At 43.2% G+C, this 17,608-nt stretch overlaps 1 protein-coding gene across 1 annotated transcript in view; it reads left to right on the forward strand.

The window, feature by feature from the left end:
- ALK (ALK receptor tyrosine kinase) overlaps window positions 1–17,608 on the forward strand; it is a 239,075-nt gene that overhangs the window by 209,266 nt on the left and 12,201 nt on the right. The window contains exons 14-22 of the mRNA XM_064446430.1: window positions 487–631; window positions 1,479–1,661; window positions 3,145–3,243; window positions 4,239–4,391; window positions 5,586–5,684; window positions 7,436–7,622; window positions 9,867–9,957; window positions 10,895–10,959; window positions 11,836–11,965. Coding sequence (XP_064302500.1) covers window positions 487–631; window positions 1,479–1,661; window positions 3,145–3,243; window positions 4,239–4,391; window positions 5,586–5,684; window positions 7,436–7,622; window positions 9,867–9,957; window positions 10,895–10,959; window positions 11,836–11,965 — 1,152 coding nt within the window. The remainder of the gene's footprint in view (window positions 1–486; window positions 632–1,478; window positions 1,662–3,144; window positions 3,244–4,238; window positions 4,392–5,585; window positions 5,685–7,435; window positions 7,623–9,866; window positions 9,958–10,894; window positions 10,960–11,835; window positions 11,966–17,608) is intronic.

Below are 17,608 nucleotides of genomic sequence, written 5' to 3' on the forward strand. Positions count from 1 at the left end.
ATCTTTTCTGTCATGTACTCGCTGAGATAGTACTCATTCCAACCACTGGTTTCTGGTGTTAACAATATGTTTAGATCACCCAGCTTCTATATAATCCTACATAACTCTGCATGCTCAGTTTCCAGCGTAGTAGTCCTTTACCTGTGGAGACACTATATTGCACTATACAGAACAGTGCTCATTAGCTGTTTCATTTGATGAACATCATCATATGGTAATATTACAAGCTTTCTAAGAGCCATCAGCACTGTAGGTATGGTTCACAGGGCTGCTGATGCCACTATTCTCTGTTGCAGAACTTGGTAGGACTAGTGCTATTCATTAATCTTTTGGATGTGGGTGCATAAATAATGCAATGGTAGTTTGTAGTGCTGAGCAGTCCTAGATGCCTGCTTAGTGCAACACGCAGTAGCTGGCATGCGGTTGAACTTCCATTTGCATGTCTGACTCAGTTTGAACACTGCCATTATTTCTGAATTTGTTAAGATGGAGAATGGAGAACCGATCCCCTTGATAATTGCAGCAGGAGGTGGTGGCAGGGCCTACAGGGCCAAAACAGACATATTTCATCCAGAAAGGCTGGAGAATGATTCCTCTATTCCAGGGTTGAATGGGAATTCAGGAGCTGCAGGTAAGGAAAGTTTGTTCTTTTTAAGAAAACCTTTGTGAATATATGATACTCCCAGATTCCTCCTCACAAAGAGATGAGGCAAAACTCATGAAAACACAGTTCAGAGGGAATATGGAAGTACAACAGATGCATATAGGTTATAGCCACAGTGCAGGATACTTGGCCTAAATAAGGGTATTGGAGATGGTACAGCCATAGCAACAGCAACATTCTCCCAAAATAGTGTAGTACCTCTCATAAGCAAAGTTGTTTGATTTTTGATGTGGGAGTTTGCAGTGCCGATGTGGCCGTCCTGCTCCCTGTATTGTTTTGTGCTGTGTAGACATACTCACAGAAAGAGCATAATTGCACCCTGGCTAGAAGCCTCTGTGAAGAGACCTTGAACTGAGCAACCAGCAGAGCTGAAAGTGAATCATTGGCGAGTATGCTGTATTTAGAGCAGGGCTGAGACATGTTTCACATCCCTTTCACTAAATTTCTTTTGTTCCACTTCAGAACCGATGTAGGGTTTTTTCAAAAGTGTTTTTTGCGAAGAGAACAGGAAAGCTCTGTAAGCTAGAAACAAGTGGCTGGGGAGTAGGCAGGGATATCTTTTTACATTTTCCATAGAAAATACTTGTCCTTGTATGGTAGGTGAAAAGAGATGCAGATGATTAATGTGGTCAAAAGCCCTACACAAAGGTCACTGTAGCACTGTGTAGCAAGTGCATCCCCTCTTCTAACGAAGACATGAGATTCTTACTTTCAGCTGAGGTGCTTTGAAGGAGTGTTTGCTCTGCAGGTCCCTGCAGTGTTCTTTACACAAAAATAACTCCTGCCTGTGCCTTTTCTCTTCTCTTAACTGCAGGTGGTGGAGGTGGCTGGAATGATAACACTTCCTTCCTGTGGTCAGGAAAATCCTTGCTGGAAGGTGCTACTGGAGGAAGATCCTGCCCCCAGGCCATGAAGAAGTGGGGGTGGGAGACAAGAGGGGGTTTCGGAGGGGGTGGAGGGGGGTGCTCCTCAGGTGGAGGAGGCGGAGGATATATAGGTAAAGTGGCTTCGTGTTCAAGGTGTCCCTTCCCCTCCTTTAGTGCTAATGATCAGCAAAATGCTGATAGATAATTCTCCTGTAGCTAGCATATTTGACTGTTCTGTACTAGTATGTCTGTGTGTTGCCTTTTTATCACTAGTTGAACGTATGGCATTTAGTCTTTGAGCAAATAGCCAGATGTCAGTCCTTCAGCTGTAATCCTGGCTTTGCACTCTGCAAAATGTGCCATCAAGATCCTGCTGTGATTCTTGAGCCTTCCATTTTGGCATTATAGTGCTGAAGAAGGAGGAGCCCCAGGCTACATGCTCCCATTACCAGCACCTGTGTTTTGAGGACTTGGTCCTGGGGACTGGCAGCCAGGCTTTATGCCAGGGGAAAAAATGCAGCTTCTTCTACCCTGCCCTGTTGTGGGTGGGCCTTGGTCTGCGCAGGTGGTCTCTGGGGGCAGAGGCTCAGGCTGCCAGCCAGGACCCCTCTTAATAATGACAGTGGTATTGACTTCAGTCAACGAGGAGCTAATTTCACGTGCTGCGGGTCTCAGGACAGCTGTCAGATGGCATTATGTTGATTATAACTGGTGTGGGCCAGATTCAAGATCTGTACTAACCCATAATCTCCTGGGCCACATAGTTTCTTCAGCCATCTGCACTGTGGTGGACTTTTTAACCCCTGGTTCTCCACAGCTTAAATCATGTGTATGATAGATTAGAAATCCTGAGAAGTAGTAATGAGTTTAAATGATTAAGTGCATGTTTTGTACCAATGTTATTGTGTAATGCTTCTTTTTCCAACAGAATGCCTCACATGACATAATTTTAATTTCACAAAAGATGGTTAAAGAGAAAAAGCCATTTTTGGATTGGGTGGGGGAATCTTTGCATGCTTGTAGTACAAAATACATGGCCCGTACTGTGCTTCTAATATGTTCTATGTATCGCCCATACTTTGCTCCTCATATGTTCTATATGCCCAAGCACAAATAAGCAACTCATAAATTCCTTCAGTCCCCAGTCCTGGTGAGCCACTCTGCTCCCAGGGTGCAAAGGAGAGGAAGGATATCAGATTATTCATTCCCTCTGCTGACACAGTACATGCCTTAATCAGCAAGAGTACTGAACTTAGCCCTTGAGTACTGGTGTTTTCCAGTCTCTTGGCTACATTAATTTTAAGAAGGCTTATATGTTTCACAGCATCCAAATGGCTAAAGATGAAGTTTGTGCCTTAGTTTGCAACAGACTGCCTAAAGCAGAGCTAAGAAATGGATTGTCACAAGATGCTGCTATTGAATTGAGGTTCTAGAGATAAAAGACCAGTGGTTCATGCCACAACTTGCTAAGTGTTCCCTATATACTTTGATTTATTCTCTTTTCTCATTTGGATGCCTCCCTAAATATGCTGAAGTCATGCACGTTGCAATGCTTATCTGTATTTTAGAGTCAATGAGCCTCAGTCTGTTAAGGTAACTTCTGGTTTGATGTAGGTGGCAACGCTGCAATGGACAATGACCCAGAGATGGATGGGGAGGATGGTGTGTCCTTTATTAATCCAATCGGTACTTTATACACTCCAGCACTTAAAGGTATTCATATTGGTCAGAAGTCTTCTAGTGGGTTTACTTCATGTTAAGAATAGTTTGCTGTTTCAAGATAAGAATAGTAGGACACTTTACAATCCTTTGGGTACAGCTTAGTGTCATCATGAATGTGACGAGGTAGAAAGATAGCATAACAAAGTCCAATGGAGAATAAATGGAAGTAGCAGGAAGAAAACAGGTAGAGAGAACATCAAGGCTATTAGAAAACACTTCCCAACAATATAGTCTATGAGCCTGTAGAATAATTTTGGCCAAGGAAAGTGGTAACAGAACGCCATAGTTCAGATAATTTAGAAAAGAAACAGACAAAGCACCTGACTATTCACTAACAAACATGTTCCTTAGAGCATCCCTCAGCAAAGTACCCAGGTTCGACCAGGGCATTTCTAGAGAAAACACTGCAGTGCTGCCCAGCAGTGCGTGGGAGTGATAAATACTGCCACTCCAGCCTGTGTTTGCCCAGAACTCAGTGTCTTGAATATGTTTGCGATGTGTTCAGAAAATACAAAAATATCTCTTTGCTCAAAAAACAATGTTTGCTTTAGAACAGCCAGAAGTATTTTCAAATACATATGGACTCTGGCCTGATAGATTCAGCCAGACTGTTTTAAAAACTTACAGTGTTTTATCTCAGAGGGAGTAAAGGCCAGGAAAGAAAAGGGTCAGCCCCACAGACTGCTGAAAGGGCAGGTTTCTCTTAGCCTCGGGGGCAGCCTCCTTGCTAACCTGGCAAGACTATCTGCTCAAGGAGAGCCAGTGCACCTCAGCTGCAGTGGGGCTAATTTAGCTGGGTGTTATTTTCTACATGAGAAAGGGACAGGAGCTATGGAAGGAGGAGAAAAATCGATTTCTTAGATGGGCCCCACCCTGTCATATCTGGCAATCGTGACCACCATGTCCCCTCTTTCTGTTAGTGCCTAAGGGAATGATATTAATGATCTTTACAGTAGTTAACTCAGGTTCTTTCATCCACTCCCTAGTGACAGAGGGGCACGGAGAGGTGGATATTAGGCTGCATCTTAACTGCAGTCACTGTGAGATGGACGAGTGCCGGGTTGATCTTGAGACTCAAAAAGTCATTTGCTTTTGTGAGCCAGGCACAGAGCTGGCTGAGGATGGTGTGTCTTGCATAGGTAAGTGGGAGTATGGGGTGGGCTGCCAGCATGTGAAACAGAAAGCGCATGGCAAAAATCTGTAGTTTGGACTGTAAGGCATCCTGAAAGTGTTATCTAGTCTTTCTTAAAACTGGCTTCTGTTGAATGTTACCTTCTTTCCTGCTGGTGTATGCTGCAGAGTTATTTTGACAGGATATAGACACATCAGTGCTGAGAAATGGTGCACAGAGCCGCATTGCTGGTTTGCCTTACAGTATAAGTTTGGCATCCTGGGCAACACTGAGGAGAGTCAAATTTTTTGTGCCTGGTTGCATTGACGCTTACATTCTTCTCTGAAATCATGAAAGTTTGCTCACTGAAGGAATTTTCCAGCTAAACTTAAATTCCAGGACACTCCTCTTAAAAACAAAACAAAAAAAAATGTACAAGGTGAAGGAGAATATAATTCCTGTGAATTTGGATATATAAGGTGCAGGTGCAGAATCTGTAAGAAATCCTGCATGAGACGTCTCTGAGGAAAACTAAAGACAGTGCCTCTGCTTGCCTTACGTGAAAAAACGTGCTCAGAGCTCCATTACTAACTTTCCTTCATATTCTTGCCCAGTAGCTAGGGCAAGTGACTCCAGGGTTTCAGGATCCTGCTCTCAGCTTTGTTACTGGTGTGGGAAAATTGTTCTGTATTTTTACCATTGCCATCTGCAAAATGGGTAAAAAGTACGGTCATTTTGCCAGGGTGAAGTAAACCTTAATAGATGGCCATTGAACGCCTTGTGGTTCCAAGTGAGGATGCAGCTATGGAATACTTTGTACTGCATTTACTGTTATCAGGTTTTTCTGCCTGGATTAGATGCATTTAGGAGATGATATATTGCAGTCCTCTGGCTTTTGCTGTGATTTGGCATTGATAGCGGCACTTTAACCCTGGCAATGTAATGTTCTTACCACCTCCCCAACCTCCTGCCCCTGTTTTTTATGGTCTTGTTTTCATACCCAGGGAGTGCACGTTAACTCGTTGATAGCAAACCATCTGTTTTAATCGCTTGATATTAATTGAGGAAAGTGAACAATGAGGTATTAGAGGTCATAGATCCTGAGAACGGGTCACACCAGAGGTTCCTCCTACACTACAGGAGCAGCAGCTGGGTAAATGGAAGGAAGAGCAGAAAAATAATTTCAAACATGTAATTCCTTCTTCTCCTGCCTCTGTTACAGCTGAGCCAGTGATTCATCTCCCTCTCTCCTTGGTCTTGTCTGTAGTGACTTCAGCATTGGTGGCTGCTTTAATTTTGGCTTTTTCAGGAATCATGATAGGTGAGTGTTTCTCTGCAAAAGATATTTTCATATGAGGGGTGGATCTGAGCCAGGGATAACTGGACCCTAGGACGCAAAAGGATTCAGGTTTTTAGCTACTGCTGTGTTTAATGACACCTTCCCACACACATGCCTTAACTTCAGATTTCAGTAGTTGTTTCTAACCACAATGACCAATTTGAGGAGGTTTCGGTTACTGACTGCGTCTCGGAAGAGACATTATTGCTTGTGTTGTCATGTGAAGCTGCCAGAATGCAGCTGCCACTGGCTTTGTGAGAGCTGTTGGTGCTTAATGCCTAAAAGCAAGCTTCTTTATTTCTGTGCCTATATACAGATTTAGTCTCCTAATGTATGACACTTCAGCTTGAAATTCTCGCATAGGGTGTCCTTTTAGAAACTGCTACTTAGTAGAATGTGGGCATTCTTGGCATCTTTATTTGAATTTCTAAAAGGTATTTTTTCACCCCTTTATTTTCTTATTTTAAACAACTGCTCACCTGCATTCGATTTCAAGCAGAATAGATTTGAATCGATGAAAAGTAGCCAGGGATTCAAACCACAGATCTGCCACCTTTCTTTGTCCACACTGCCTATAGTCTGGGGGAGGGGAGGGATGTACTGAGAGCAGCAAATGGCAACTATTAAATTAGATTTGTGCAGCTGTTTCAGTTTTAAGAATTTCAGGAGTTATCAGTTGTACACACATGGTCCTACATGTATGATTTCTGGCCTGACGGTACCCCTTTAAAATTACAAATTACATCTCAGGGAGTGGAAGATTAATCCTCTTTCCATCCAACTAGCCTATCATTGACATCTCAGGAAAGAGCAGTGATTTAAAAAATCAAAGCAAAAGCAATGAGGAGGAAAATGGAGGACAGGAAGGGTTTGTGGATAGGTCATTACATCCGTATGCCTTTGCGAGTGCATGTTTACCCCTTAAATTCTTCCCCTGAGCAACATCTACTGGAGAAGATGCAATAGCTATTACCATCACAGTCTTTGGTCTCAATCCAGCTCCCACAGAAATCAATAGTAAGGGTAATAGTGATTTAACCTGGCATCTTGTTTTGAAAAAAATACTGCAATATCAATTACTATTTCAAGGAATATCCACAGGATGTCTTCTTTCAAGGTGTGATTTCTAATGATATTTCAGAAGTATCAGTGAAGCGATTCAAGAAATATAACACTTCCATAAACTGATTTCAAATTTAGTCCAACTCGGTTGTTTAGAAACAAAAGTTTTGCAAAATGAGCTAGTTTTACGTATAATGTGTTATTCTGAGGTAACAGTTTAGTCTATCCTTTTTGAACAATATGATGCAATAATTCATTTCAGATTTTAGTCGCTTCTACGTGATTTAGGAATGTTAATTGTACCCCAACTCCCTCAAGTTTGGAACTGGACTTGTACTTGGGAGGTCCAGTTAAAGTAAATAGAACAAAACAAAAACTTCAGAACTGTGAAATCAGAGACCTCTGCAAGTGAAAATCATTTTACTTGTTCCAAACAGTTCATGAGCAACCCTGTTTCTTCATAAGATGTGTAAATCAAAGGTTCCTGGATAAATTCAGGTTCCATTTTCTATCTGTAATTATTTGATGTACAGACAAATGACAGTGTTACTGTCTGATTTAATTCACTGAAATTTGGCCACACAGTGAATACCAGTGAGACGTGCTGCACGGCTGCTGTCCTGTTCCAAAGTCAGTTTGTCTCTCTGGTTTACTGTGTTCTCCATATTTAGTATATCGTCGGAAGCACCAGGAGCTACAAGCCATGCAGATGGAGTTACAGAGCCCGGAATATAAGCTGAGCAAGCTGCGTACCTCCACTATCATGACAGACTACAATCCCAACTACTGCTTTGCAGGAAAGACCACATCTATTAGTGACCTAAAAGAGGTGCCTCGAAAAAACATCTCCCTCATCCGGTAAATTCATCTTTGCCTTCCCCATGCTTAGCACTATACACTCGCATATGCTGGCTCTCTTACACAGATGTGAAATCCTGTCTTTGTGCAGGCATGTACAAATTCTCCTGCACTTTTAGACTCATGTCCCTTTTGATAAGAAAGTTGCAAAGCTGCAGTACTTAGGCTTCTGTGAAGGGGACTAGGCATTGGCAGTCTCCTTGACCTTTTACAGGTGTGGTGTTAGTCTTCTGGGATTATGAGAGGAACTGAAGAGTCATCACCAGTAATTTAGAGACATCTTTTGCAGACTGTGCAATGAATGTGTAATGTCCAGTATTAATTGAGGAAATGCTGGGAAGGCTGAGGCTTGTAGGAGACTCTTTTAAAGTCTTTGATGGGATCTTTGGTAAAGACGATGACATCCTTAAATACAATAGCAGAAAAAGCAATGGGTTTGAGACTGCCGGACAGGATAAAAAGATGGGAATATAAAGCCAGCAGGATAGTCATGTCTAGATCAGAACTTCTGGAAAGTTGGAAAGAGTCTCTTAAGAAAAACTTGAAAGTTCAGAGTTCTTTCCCACCTTGCTCTACTGCAGGATACAGTGCATGCCACTTGTAAATATGACATTACCCTTGTACCATGCAGATTTACACAAAAAGCCAAGAAATGGAAACAGGAGAGCCTGGAAGACTAGGGAGCTTACAGTGCTACAAACGTGATGCTCAGAGAAGTCTATGCAGTCTGCAATGTTTTGCTGTCTCTTATCTCATTCAGCCTTACCTGCACATCTTGCTGGACTGCAACTGGAAGTTTCCAGTGTACTCTGTGCTGCTGCTGCCTTTGTCACTTGGGCTCTGAAAGGATTTTTGAAGTGTGGCAAGCTGCAGAGATCAGAGGATACAGCTGGGAATTGATAAGGGCAGGGAAGTCCTTCTCTTTTGAGAGAAGGGTGAGTTATGAGCTGCAGAGATCTGGTTTATATCCTCAGTTTATATCCTCAATTTGTAATAAGTTGGTCAGTCACAGCCAAGAATAATGTCTCAAGCTGACACCTACAAAATGTTACTAAAAGAGGTGGTTGAGTCACAGGCATCGCAAGTCCTCACTGTGGTTTCACTGCCTAGACTGGTCTTTATCCTGGCAAGACTACAGACCGAGCTTATGCAACAACAGAGCAGACTGCGCTTAGCAGCACCTGTTTGAACAGACAGGAGGGCAAGGGCAACAGCCCATGCAGAAACAGTCCACCTATAGACCAGAGAATAGAATCAGTGCAGCTCTCAGGCCAGACCTGGCTCTACCAGGAAAGTGTGTGCTGTAGAAGAGAGCCTTATTGAGAGCCCTTTTACTCAGACCAAGATGCAGGAATGTCTCTTCAAGACTCAAACTACTACTGCCCAATGTGCAGCCCATGCAGGGATAAGAGGGACTCAGGATCTGGGATGCAGCCTCATTCATTGCCAGAGTTCACTATGTCGTTGTGACATGGCACCTGTGGTATAGCTATTGTTGTACCAGTCGACTTAACTTTAAGCGAGTGAAGACTGAATAGACAGGAATGCAAAATCGGTATCAAAAATACATAGAACAGGATCTGTTGTGTGATTACTTTAATTCCTTTCTCTTTTTAAACTGTAAATTTCATAATATGATCAGTGCCAGAAATTATTCTCCGCATGAATTCCTAGAGTCAAGTGCTTTACAAAGCACTATTATCACCATTTACTGGCTAAGGTACTTACCAAGATTCACAAAATAAATCAAGAAAAGATAGTTTAGAATTAGAATTCAGGTCCTTTGAGAACCATTGTGCTTACTAGTTTCTTGTTCAATGTTTTCTTTAATGGTGATGCATAAACATCATGGGAACTGTTATTGTGTTTGGGGTGTGGGAACACCAAGACTTAAGACCTATCTTTATTGACCTGCTTTGGAGCACCACCACTAAAGCACTGACACCAAAGTCATAGAAGAGTGCTATCCATTACACACTGCAGTGCCAGCAGCTTGATTTCACCGGTGACTGTTCACTTCTGGGGTTTGCTTTCCCTACCAATTAAATTCATTGTAGGTCAAGGAAAGATCACATCAAGGCTGGTCCCCCACATAGTGTGAGGAGTGGTATCATCAGTGTCAATATCCAGTTCTCCCTGTTTCTCTACCATGAAAATTGTAAGCCCATTCTGTGAGCTGTGACCACAGTGTTATAATGTGTGTTCTCTGTAGTAAAACCTTCTTGTCTTCTCTGGTCTGTCCAGGGGTTTGGGCCACGGAGCCTTTGGTGAGGTATATGAAGGTCAGGTGGCAGGGATCCCCAGCGACCCCACTCCCTTGCAGGTGGCTGTGAAAGTAAGTGACAGTGTATGAGTTATCATGATGGTTTAACGCACCTTTCACCCAAGAGTCCCTATGCATTATAAAAATGAAGATGAATTAAGCATTACTATAGTTCTGAAGGATGTGCTTAGAAAGGTTGCTGCTTTGTTGCAACACTTTAATCCATCATAGCAATGGTACAGCTTGTAGCATATGGGCTTGTGAGACTATTAAAAGAGGTCTGTAAGTAGTTAATGGGCAAAGATTTCCCATATAGCCGCAGTAGACTGCAAGTATGAGAAATAAATCCATCCTCTCTCCATCCTCCACATGCTACACCTGGTGTGGTAATCTATCCAAAGCCTTTGAGACAGAGGCCAAAAGTCTTCACAGGGCCAAGGGCAGCTGGTACATATATCAAAGAGCCTGCAGGTAGGAGATGGCTGTTTTTCCAGGGATCTCACGACTCCATTACAGGATGGATATGCACTGGATGTGAAGTTAAATCCTAAGAGACCCTGGTAGGGTTCTCCAGGCCTTCAGCAGCCTAGGTAGCTTGTTTTCTCATAGATGTTACATAGCAGCACAGTCCTGCTGCTGGTTATAGTTTATAGTCTTGCTGAAACGTAGGAGTATTGAACTGTCAGAGAGCTCAGGAACTGTGGTCTTATTCCTTGTCCTCTATACAGGAGAGTCCCATATATTGAGCACTGTTCCCTGTGCATTCTGGACTATTTCCTTTGCTGGGAGGAGAGCGACAGTGGCATTGATGGGCCATGTGTTCTGATCTTTACCTTTCAAGAGGATTCACAGTCTCATTTAGTAATGGTCTAGCTATTATCTTAGAGTGAGGTTTCTTTTAGAGAAACAAGGATTGCTGCAGACAACATTAGTGCTTTTGATTGTGCCAGGTGTTCTGCATCAGTAAGTTTAAATATCTTCTCCTGTCAAGCTGTTCTTTCTTTTCCAGACATTGCCAGAAGTGTGTTCGGAGCAAGATGAGCTGGACTTCCTCATGGAAGCTCTTATTATTAGGTGTGTATGAATAAGATAAATAGTACTTGTATAGGCTTGCAATGCCCAGCACTGTGAAGAAAAAAGGTGCTTTGAGAGGTGATGTCTACGCAACACATCTATACAGCAGTTTTAGCACATGGCTGTCAGTATTTTACAAAGAGGGTAGGCATTACCATCCTTTTCTGTTCTTCTTACAAATGAAGATGCACCAGATGATTAAGCGCTACACTAGTTTTCATTGTCCAAAGTGGAAATCTTTAGGCCCAGTGTTCAGAATTGATAATAGGATCCTTTGATTTCTCTTAGAGATCAGAACATGAGGTAAAAAAGTCCTTAAGGGTTTGGGTTTGACTAGTCAAAACTAACAGATGGCATTAACTTAATGCTGCTGTCATGTCACATGTCAGTGACTGAGTCCCAGGATCCATGGAAATAGTTTCCCATCACATTGAGGTCTGGAGAAATAAGGAAGTATTAGAGACTAGACCTTGATGAATATCCTCTACATAAGCAAATCCTGTGTCAGTATGTTATTTGGAACACCTCTGCCCTAGCCCAGCTTCTGCCCCTTGGTCAGGGAAATTAGAGGCAGACTTTTCTCTGTTATCAAACATTCCTTGCTTCCCTTGGCCCCCAAATCTTGCTGTAGCCCAAAAAGGATGCAGAATATAGGAAGAGGAAAAGCAGCCAAAAGCCACTCCTTCCTCACCTGTTTCTGCACTGTGCAAACAGACACAGAGGGCAGGGGTGGCACTTTAGCTTTATCCAGTTACCCTACCTTTGAGATTTGTTACTTTCTGAAAAAAAAAATAAATTCCCTGAAGCAAAACGTTTTCTGCAATTGTGCTTTTTCGATCAAAGTTGCTCCATAATTGAGTCTCCCTGTCTTCACAGCAAGTTCAACCACCAGAATATTGTGCGCTGTATCGGGGTGAGCTTGCAGGCACTGCCCCGTTTCATCCTGCTAGAGCTCATGGCTGGAGGTGACCTGAAATCGTTCCTGAGAGATACGCGGCCTAGACCGGTAAGAAAAGAGAAAATTGAGTTTTATTTAGTAAGCTGCTGCCGCAAGGCAAATACATCACTATAAAAGAGCTGATCCATGCAGCAACTATTTCCTAGCATTTTAGAGTCAGAAAATTTCTGTTGCTAGAAGACCACTGTGGGGGCAGGACACAGATATATAGGGAACAGATGCTGCTGGGGTTATGCAGAGGTGCCTCACTGTGGACTTTGCTAGATAGCATTGCAGATACTGTCTAAAGAAAGAACAAAATCAAAGTTTAAAAAAAAGAATTAAGCTCCCCCCTCACACCAGCTGGGGCAGACTGGGGGGAAGTGTTGAACTACAAAACATAAATCCATTATTTATACTGCTGATCAGGTGCATTTCTATGGATATCTGTCAGTGCAAGTTTGACATAGGCAAGGAGAGAATCTGGCCTGGAGTTGTTGGCTTAATAGCAAATATCTTTAGTCTGGAGTTTTAAAGTTTTTCCCACTGAAATCAGCATCAATAGGAAATGACAATCAGTTAGAAATGTGTGAAAAAGAAATTACGACTTCTAGAGAGGAATCAGTATTTCAGAAGAATAAAGTTTGCTCCGAGTCCCTGGATCAGAAAAGTACACAGATGTTGTTGAAGTTCAGCACCAGGACCCAGCTTCATATTTTGTCTCTACATGTCTTTGGCACAGGACAAAATGCTGGATTTTATCAGTACGAGACAGACACAAATTAGTTCTAACAGATAGAAATAAGATTCTTCCTCGAGACACCTGGAAACAGATTGACTTTTGTATTTTTACCTTGCAGTCTGGTTTTCAGACATATAAAATGGTCTGTGTTGCTCAGGAGCACCACAGTCTTGGATAGGTTGCAATAAAGTGTCTCCTGCCTGGATAAAAAGGCTAAACACCCAGAAAGTCAAGCTGTTTGAAATCTGAGCAAGCAGTCTTTATTTATAAAGGTTAGTTTTCTGTAGCACCTAGACATTCTCTTGTCATCTCATACAAATGGGCTGAACTTAGTGGTAGGTGAATGGGGAAATACATGTTTTGCAATGTGGGCTCTGCTCTCACCCAGTGCAGAACAAAATGGCATGGGCAAGGTATGCTGTCTGGTAGGTGCTTTGTTCAAAACTGCCAGACAGGCTGTGCTAGATGTGTGAAGTGGCAGGTGAAACAGGATGGCGTAGGGCAAGGGCATCTATCACTTTGCAATGGAAATATCTTTTTGGCTCATTAAGTTAGAGAGAGAAGCCAACTCAGTAATGATCAGGGTCTTTTGAGGAAGCACCGAGAACATTATTCCTGAACAGCAGGAATTTTCACCTATTTGCAGTAAAATGAACCCATCGCTTTTGTGGATGAAAATGCCTTACTCTTTACAGGATGCAGTTATAGGAGCATTCTGATCTGAGGGGTTTCTTCCTGTTTGCCCCTACCCCAGTTGTGAGTTCCTCCTTGCATGCCAAGGCTTCCATTTCTGTTAGTGACAGCTCTGTGCAACCCCTATTGGTGGATGGTTCATTCCAGGTATACATTGCTTCCTTGGTATTTCTCTTCTGCCTTCACAGTCTCTCCTCCCTTTCCTCTTCTTTCCTTGTCTTTCCTGACCTGTTTGAGGATATCTGAGACTGACCATTACTACTGTTCCCAGCATCTTGAAGATCCTCCCCTATTCCTGCATTTAACTTGCTCCCAGGACTGAAGCAGACCTGGGGCTGATGCTGCTGTTTTCTGCTCTGTCCCATGCCTGTCACACTTTGGGAAAGCTGAGGTTCAAATGCAGATGGGCAGTTACAAGCTGGAACTGATTCAGAACAGTTTCCAGACCCTCTTTAACAGCTGGGTGAATGGGGACAGCCTGACTGTGTGCAGATACAGATGCACATGTTTCTGCTCCACTTCTAACACCTTCCTTCCCCTTGTCTTTCCCTGCTTCTGCTACCATCCCATGTACTGGCTGCCTGGTGAGAATGACAAGGTAATTCATTGTCTGGCTGTGGGCACAGCTTCTGAGGAGCCAATGGCACCTGTGAGTGCTGAGAAATCAGCCTCTGGTGCACATGTTTGCTAGCTCATAAGCTATGGGGCTAGGAGACTGACTGGTAAGACATGAGATGCGCATGGGGCGTTGTGCTCTGTGAAATATGGGATCCAGCTGTGGAAGTGGATTTGCCCTCTGCCTGTACTTGAAGTGTGACAGAGTCACTGTACATAAGGCCTGTGGCTCAGTGCTGCTGGATGTATCTTTGCACTGCTCTTAACGAACCCTGAGCTGCTTTGATCCTCCTGTTGCTCATTCAAGGAACACAGGCAGAAGGTAAGCATAGCAGACTGGATGTCTAGCTTTCCAGGCCCATTAAAGGAAAGGAAAGACAAGGAACAGTGCAGAGTAAACAGGCTTCAGTGAGCTTTTCTTCCAGCAGGAATTAATTGAACATACAAGACCTAGCTGACTGACTCAGTAAGCACCATATGAATTACCGTTGTCATTTCCCCTTGGTTTTTTCCAGTTTTGTATTTTCCAGCTGGCTTCCTTACTACCTCGTCTTTCCCACCTACCTCTGCTTTCAGCCTGATTGCAAAAGAGAGATTTACATGTTCATTCTCTACCTTCAACCCTAGTTGCTCTCCCTGCTCTCTTGCCAGTAACTTTAAATTCATTTGCCAGTTTCAGTCAAATTTAATAAAGGTGTGAAAGGCATTAACTTGGTGTTAATTCCAAAGCTTCACAAAAAAGAAAACACTATGCTAGAGCAACCACTGAGCAAAAAAGTTGTCTTGTTTGGCTTGCCACTGGCCAGCGAGAACCTGTGTGACTTGGAGCAAGGCACACACAGCATTCTGCCTTGCACTCAGCCACTGAAAAGCATGGAGGGGAGCAGAGAGAATGATGGAAGAGAAAGTGAAGCAAGAGAAGGGGGAACTTAAGACATTGCAAGGGACTTGAAATGGTAAGTTAGAGGTCCCACAGGAGGTATCAGGACATGGGATCCAAATTAATGGGAGGTCAAGATGCTGCCAGCACAGGTTATTGCATGTTGTTCATCTGTGTTCTTCATGTAAATAACAAAAGCAATGTTCAACCAACACATAATGGTTTTTCTGGACTCTAAGCAAGAATGATCATATGTGTAAGCCAAATGTTCATCCAAGGTTACTGTTACAATACCAGTGACTCTTGTGGAATATTGTCGGTTTATGCCAGCCAGGTCTACTCCATAAGCTTCAGATTCATACTTCTCCATGGGTCCAGGGTATAGGGCTCTGATGGTTTTCTGTGTTCCACTAATAAATTTTCACATCTATTACAGGATTATCCCTTCCTCCTCGTCAGGAGAGAGGCAGTTTGGTAGATTCAGAGACGCCTGGAATCGGAGCCTTTGCTCATTATGAGCGTTGCAGAATTGTCCTTTCTGGGAAATTCAGTGCTGATCTTTCTCACACAGCACAGCAATCAAAGAACAGCTCTGGAAGATAAATTGTATATGAATAAATTATTCCCCTCCTTTGAGTTTTGTAGCCTGTTGCACAGAGCAGTGATTACACTGAACAATACACAGAATTTCATTCACCTTTAGCAAGATTCAGCCTCATCCAGGGAGGTGTCACACTAGTGCTTCCAGCGTGCCAAGTGCTCTAAGCAGCAGTGCATTGCAGCTGGCATTGTCCATTCATCTGGAGGGCAAAAGCTGTAAAGTGAATCCTTTGGTGTCTCAAGGCTGCTCCCCTTGCAAAATGAATCCCAAACCTCCATTTTTCAAACAGATTACATGGCTAAATTGTCCTTGGCTGGGCAGTCACATCTGTTTTAGGACTGTATTTAGTCAAATAAAAGGTGGAAAGAATTCATCCAAGGAGGGGAAGGAAGGGGAAAAAAGGGAAAAAGAGAGAAAACCTATGCTGTTCAGATCAGCTTGTGGCTTCAGCCTACTGACTGCCTTGCAGTATAGCTCAAGTCTGGAATCAATTGCACAATAAAAAAATTGGGCTTTTTACTCAGTTTTCACTTCAGGTTTCTGACCCTTGCTCAGAAGATGGAGGGAATGGGTAGATTGAGATACTCATTTTCCTTTGGTTATGCCCTGAAAGGGAAAAAGAAGGCATCTGCGTCCATTCTTACTGTAGTCATCTTGTGTAGCTGGTGAGTCACTTTAGCTCACAGAGGTAAAAAAGATTATTCCCTCCTCCCCACAAAGGGGCCGGGGTGGGGGGAGGTTTTGATGTTTTCAGGAAATGATTACTCTACAAAAAGAAAGGTTTAGGGGGAGATGCAGTCTAGTGTTTTAAAGAAGCGATTAAGTATATATATGCAATGAACTATACCATGTAAATAATAAAATACAGGCAGTTGGTACATAGTCACAAACAATTTTGCTTTATGGCACCACACTGAAAAAAAAAGGCTGTGTTCACACAGAGATACAGCATTTTTCAGTTATTTCATTAGTCAAGTATTGAGGCCAGGTTTCTCCTAATATCCTCAAAAGACGTTAAGACTTTTTTAGGTTTTACCAGCCAATGCCCACTGTTTCACTACTGGCTGCTGCCTGCTGCAGAGCCTAGACTTATTTCCAGTCCCAGTTAGCAGGGGTTTATGTCAGATGGGATGGCCAGCACTGCACTGCATCAGTCTGGAGATATGTTTCATCATGACAGATGGGCTGGCAGAGCCAGCAGTCCCTGTCACTGGAGAACCTGTGCTGGTTTGTGCGTCAGTGGGAGAGACCCATGGGCAGGTGTGCCTTTTGGGCACTGGGCAGAATGGTAGGTGTCATAAGAGAGAGCTAGAAGGTAGGATAAGCTTGTTTGGTCCAATAACTAAGGCTCCAGATAAACACTTAGCTAGCAAATGGCTGCTGTTGTCAGACATTGGAACAGGATGCCCAGGGAAGTGGTTGAGTCTCCATCCCTGGAGGTATTTAAAAGAAGGGTAGGCGTGGTGCTTGATGATATGGTTTAGTGGTGGACCTGGCAGTGATAGGTTAGTGGTTGGACTCAATGATCTTAAGGGTCTTTTCCAACCTTAATGATTCTATGATTCCATGATTCTATAAGCTGTCACTGCCACCCAGTTGTTTGACATCACCCTGCTGGCAGCAACAATTTCCTCCTCCCCCACAGAAGTGGCCACAGGGATCACTGATTCACACCTCAGCACAGAGGCTAATGGTTTGGCTTCAGAGGCCGGCAAACGCAAGCCGGTGCTAAGCCTGCCCTTTTCACTAAAGCATCTGGCTCCTGCTGGCAAGGGCTGTAGAATTCATCAGAGGGGCAGGAACAAGGAGTTGGCAGCCTTAGTCTTCAATAGCCGTTGGCTACGCAAACCTGTGTCAGTGCTCTGAGGGGCAAGATAAAACCTACACAGATGTGGAGGAGGGAAAGAGCAAATGTGACTCATACCATTATACAAAATGTCATTCTCATTGTTCAAGGTGACTTCAGAGAAAAGCTAGCAATAATACAAAGAAACTGAGTGAGGATCAGTTCAGGCTACAGATCTCCTCAAAAATTGTGCTGAAAATTCAGAAGCATCTCCCATGAGAACTGGGGGAAAGTCTTACAGGGGCATCCCAATGGAGCTGGAAAGTCAGATCCAGCTGTTCTGATTCTGTCCCTGGGATTTGTATGACATTGTGCCTGCACATCCTTTGCATAGT

The sequence above is a fragment of the Phalacrocorax carbo genome, chromosome 3 (assembly GCF_963921805.1).
Source record: "Phalacrocorax carbo chromosome 3, bPhaCar2.1, whole genome shotgun sequence".
Taxonomy (NCBI): Eukaryota; Metazoa; Chordata; class Aves; order Suliformes; family Phalacrocoracidae; genus Phalacrocorax; species Phalacrocorax carbo.